A 4,950-nucleotide genomic window follows, 5' to 3' on the forward strand; every position below is an offset into this window, starting at 1 on the left:
GGTTAGGACACAGACAAGAGCAGGAAGAAAATGTGGAAGCCCCACAGTGGTAGAGATGGAGGGGAAATGAGAGACCTTGTGGGAGGCTGTGGCGAGGGAGGCAGCAGGGTTTCTCTGACAGAGAAGTGAGCAGAGGGAGAGGTGTGTCTGTGTGGCAGGGGAAGTTACATAAGAGCACAGAAGGGTTGGAAGGGAAGCTGATCTCTGAGTTCCGAGGAACACTTGTCCTGCTGTGGCATCCTTTACCCAACAAGCTTCAATGCTGCTGCTGCTGCTTCTGCCCTTGCTCTTCAAGGGAATTCTCTGCCCTGGGCCAAGCCCAGAGGGTAAGGGGAACCCAGGTGGAAAGATACCTGTGGTCAGGCATAGCAGGGTGGAGAAAGGTTCTGGGGAGGATCTGGGGGCAGAGAGTAATGCTCCCCCAGGTGCCCTTGTAATCTGCATGCCAGGCTAATTCTTGGCAACATATCCTTGACCCCAGGCTCAGTTTCTCTCTCTGATTTTGGGGAGAAGAAACTGGATCGGGGCGAAGGGGAGATGAGAATATGTGCAAACTTTACCTGCATTTCTCTTTTCCTAGATGGGCCCTTCTTCTCCCATCCTTTCACCCTCTCTCCATTGTCATTTCTCTGTCTCTCAGCTGGCCACGTCCTCGGACCCCATCATCTAGCAGGAGAAGAACCCCTCTCCTTTCACATGATCCAGATCTCCTCCTTTGCCAACCACAGCTGGGAGAACACCCAGGGCTCAGGCTGGCTGGGCGAAGTGCAGACTCATCGCTGGGACAGTGTCTTGGGTACCATCGTCTATCAGTTGCCCTGGTCACGGGGTAATTTTAGCAAGGAGGAGTTGGAGAACATCCATGTGCTATTGCAGCTGTACTTCCATAGATTTCCCCAGGAAGTGCAGGCATATTCCAGTCGGTTTCAGTTGGAATGTGAGTTTGCTATTCCAAGCTGGTTTTTGCCTGAGGTGCCCGACCAGGTGAAGATGGTATATGGGTTCTGACCTTCATACAACCTTCCTGACCTTGTTTTCTGTCTCCCTTCACTCACTCTCTCCTCTTTGCTTCACCCTTCACCATCATTCCCCCTCTACCTCACCCCACCACAAACACAGAAGGACCTACACCGCTGAATGCACCTCATATTCTGGCTCCTTGGAATAGCTATCTCCTTTTGATCTTCTTTCCTCACCCTCGGCTTCAGACTCAGCTTTTCCCAGCCAGGATCTGCTCTCCTTCCTTCCTGGTCTGAGTGTTCACATGGCCTAACCCTAACCCAAGCCTCCCAAGTAAGCTCTTTCTGACAAGTCAGCTATATTTCTAAGTCTTCCCGTCTAGCCTTTTCAAATTAATTATTATTTTTTAAAATAACAATTCTTTATTGTTGAAAGTATTACATATATACCCATTTCCTCCACTGACCCCCTCCAGCCTACCTGCACCCTCCCCAGGCCCCCACTGTCCCATCGTCTGTGGCCATGAGCCATGCATATATGCATACAAGGTTCTTGGTTGATTATTTCCCACCCACCCACCCTCCCCCGCCTTCCCTCCAAGATTCTGAACTCTGTTCCACGCTTCCATGTCTCTGGATCCACTCCATTTTTCAGTTTGTTTTGTACCTTAGATTCCACATATGAGTGAGATCATGTGATACTTGTCAGATTCATTATTTTTACATACCTTTATTCTCTTCACATTTTCTTCCCACAATTTCCCCCTCCCCTTTTCATCCCAGCACGAGTATCCCATGTGATTCGCCAGAATATTTTTCTTCCCTAGATTCCCTTTACTTTACGGATTGTTTACTTTCCCTCCCAACAATTCTTTCCATACTGACGCTCTCTAGTTTGTCCCCCTCAGATCCCTTTGTGATCCAGATATCATCTGGCTGTACAATGCATCCTGGGAAGGCCCCAGAAGCCTTCTTAAATGGGGCATATCAAGGATCAGATTTCCTGAGTTTCCAAGGATATTCCTGGAAGCCATCTCCAGGCGCAGGAAGTCGGGCTCAGAATGTCTGCAAACTGCTCAATCGCTACCGAGTTATCAAAGAAATTGTGAAGAACCTTCTAGGTAACACCTGTCCTCGCTTTCTGGCTGGCATCGCCGCAGCAGGGAAGTCAGAACTGGAACGGCAAGGTCAGCCTAACTTCCTCTCCCCTCACATCCTTCGTGCTTTAGTTCTTGTATTTGAGTTTGTAACTCGTTATCATCTCTTTGTAACACACAATAAGAGGCTAGGGGGATGAGTGTTGTTTCCAAGACAAGAGAAAGAAGTGGTTACTCCAACTGCTGAGGTAGCTGACTCACTAAGTCCACTTCTTCTCATCTTTCCAGTGAAGCCAGAGGCTTGGGTGTCCAAAGGCACTAGTCCTGGTCCTGGGCGTCTGCTGCTGGTGTGCCATGTATCTGGCTTTCATCCCAAACCTGTGTGGGTGCGGTGGATGCGCGGTGAGAAGGTGCAGCCAGGCACTCAGCAAGGCGAAGTCCTGCCCAATGCTGACAGAACATGGTATCTGCGAGTAACCCTGGACGTGGCAGCTCGAGAGGCGACTGGCCTGACTTGTCGAGTGAAACACAGCAGCCTCGGAGGCCATGATCTAATCATCCACTGGGGTGAGGAAGAACCAGGGCCGCTGGGGACAATGAGAGTCTTCCCATAGTTCCAGGGCTAGTGAATGAGCACCTGGGGAAATGAATAGGAATGCTAAGCACTGAGGAGGAAAGTGGGAAAATCCAAGTAAAGAAGGGTGAAGAAGGAAAGCAAAGAAAACAGGAGAAGATTAGAGGTAGTAAAGAGAAAAAAAAAGAGGGCTCTAATGATTTAGTAAAAAAAAAGAGAGGGGTGAGATCAGGGACATAGACCAGGAAGAACTGAGAGGAGGGCTCTAGAAAATACAGAGGAAAACTCGTGGAAGGCCCCACCCTGGGAAACGAGAAGCATTAACGGAGGTAGAATAGAGACACTTCATAAGTTGGCGTTCTTATTTTGTCCCCTACCAGACGGATACCCCGTCCTCCTGATATTGATCTGCTCGGCTCTGATGGTTACCCTGGTTATGTTGGTTGTGGGTGGCCCGTGGTTTCAAAAGCAGAGGTGAGATTTTCTTGTTCTGTTTCTTCAACTACTTCCTCTCTTGTTTTCTTTATTCCCCCGCTTTTCTTTTTCTTTTTTTTAAAAAAATTTTTTGTGAGTTTATTTGAGCCAAACTGCCGACAATTGCTGGGAAGCAGTATCTCAATGGATTGGGATAGTGCTCCAGAGAATGGCGGGTTTTCATCTGCTTTATACCTTGCAATCAAAGGAAGGGGACTTGGTGGGTTACTTGAAATCCACTGATAAATTAGAGAGGCAGGAGAAAGCAAACGGGGGAGGGAGAACCTCTGGATTAGATAAAAAGTAAAATGATAGACACTTAGGTGGGTGCAGGATAGTTAGCAGTCCACAATTAATATGATACTAATAACAATGAAGGAATTGGTGGTATCTGTCCTGGTGCCCAGGCACATTAGGGTGTGCCCCAAGGAGTCTGGAAAAAGGGAAGTTATAAGTTACCCAGACATTTCAAGGACGTGTTATCATAGATACAAAAAGACAGATCGGCTCCATTAAGGTACAAGTTGGCCTTGTCAGCCTTCCCCCCTTTCTAGATTTCCTTTCTTTGAGATCAAGATTCTCTTCTTCTCCCACAGCTCAAACTGGAACGTCTGCTCTCCCCAGGCACCCAGCCTTGCCTTTCCCACAGGAGCCAATATCCAAGAACCCAGGAGTTTAGGAAATCAGTTCTACTTGGCACAGAAATCCTGGATGAAAAACAGATTCTTGAAGAAAGTAAAAATAAGCCTAAGCAAATTCTGACGGCATTTGTTTTACCTGATGTATACAATTCTTGTCTGTATTTTCATTGTGGAAAGTATTACAGATGTCCTCCCTTTTTTCCCATTGACCCTCTCCACCCTGCACCTGCCTCTCCCAAACCTTCACCACACTATTGTCTGTGTCTATGGGCTATGCATGTTCCCCCATTAATCACCACCCCCCATTCTCTCACCCACACCTTCCATCTGAAATTCATCAGTCTGTTCCATGCTTCCATGTCTCTGGGTCTATTTTGTTCATCAGTTTATTTTGTTCATTAGATTCCACATATGAGTGAGATCATGTGATACTTGTCTTTCTCTGACTGGCTTATTTCTGGCTTATTTCGCTTAGTGTAATGCTCTCCAGGTCCCTCCATGCTGCTGCAAATGATAAGAGTGCTTTCTTCTTTACAGCCATGTAGTATTCCATGGTGTAGATGTACCACAGCTTTTTTATCCACTCGTTTACTGATAGACACTTGGGCAATTTTCAAATCTGAGCTATTGTAAATTTCTCTGCTTAAACAAAGTGTTTTATTTTTAAATACCGTATCCTGATAGAGAACCTGACTCCTTGGAAACCTATCCTCCTGCCAACCCCCATCTGGTGATAACATCTTTCTGCTTTGGCCACATGTTTATTGATCCTTCAAACTCGAATTCTTACGCCTGTTTCTCATGGAAGCTTCCTGGGATTGTTCAATTGAAATCTCAAGACAAATGCATTAATCCATTGTGTGGGACCCACGCAGTGAATTAATGGACTTCATCTGACTGAATGGACAGGACCAGCTTCACCGTGGAACGGAAGCTCTGGACTCTGGCCTAGCTTCTGGCTCTGCTGGAGCCCCAGCTGTACCTTTCTCAGGGCTGGGCTAAGGAGCAAGGGACTTTGGAGCCTGAGGAATGGAACTCAGTGCAAATAAAGTCTTTTACCACATCCCCTTCTCCCGTGCGGGCTTCTGAAAGTGCTCGTGTCAGCCAAGTCCCCAGAGCCGAGCTCCCACCAGTGGCAGAGAAGTTAGATTCTTTGGTAGCAAAAGGACATTTTTCTTCTATGTCTTTAAGTCTTATATATTTAG

At 47.1% G+C, this 4,950-nt stretch overlaps 1 protein-coding gene across 1 annotated transcript; it reads left to right on the forward strand.

Annotated features, from left to right (window-relative positions):
- Positions 1–208: 208 nt before the first annotated feature.
- Positions 209–4,157, forward strand: LOC118673228 (T-cell surface glycoprotein CD1e, membrane-associated-like). Its single transcript, XM_036343818.1, has 6 exons — positions 209–326; positions 641–937; positions 1,868–2,146; positions 2,345–2,623; positions 3,011–3,104; positions 3,701–4,157. Exons 1-6 carry the CDS (start codon positions 260–262, stop codon positions 3,864–3,866), a joined length of 1,182 nt encoding a protein of 393 aa, XP_036199711.1. The 5' UTR covers positions 209–259; the 3' UTR covers positions 3,867–4,157.
- Positions 4,158–4,950: the final 793 nt, after the last annotated feature.

The sequence above is a fragment of the Myotis myotis genome, unplaced genomic scaffold (genome assembly GCF_014108235.1).
Source record: "Myotis myotis isolate mMyoMyo1 unplaced genomic scaffold, mMyoMyo1.p scaffold_m19_p_18, whole genome shotgun sequence".
NCBI classification, from domain to species: Eukaryota; Metazoa; Chordata; class Mammalia; order Chiroptera; family Vespertilionidae; genus Myotis; species Myotis myotis.

Bases quoted from the DNA above. Each gene is read 5' to 3' on its own strand.
- LOC118673228 (XM_036343818.1), top strand. From the start codon at position 260: ATGCTGCTGCTGCTGCTTCTGCCCTTGCTCTTCAAGGGAATTCTCTGC. The intron at 2,147-2,344 runs GTCAGCCTAACT...TCATCTTTCCAG, and splicing joins GTCAGAACTGGAACGGCAAG to TGAAGCCAGAGGCTTGGGTG. The intron at 3,105-3,700 runs GTGAGATTTTCT...CTTCTCCCACAG, and splicing joins CCGTGGTTTCAAAAGCAGAG to CTCAAACTGGAACGTCTGCT.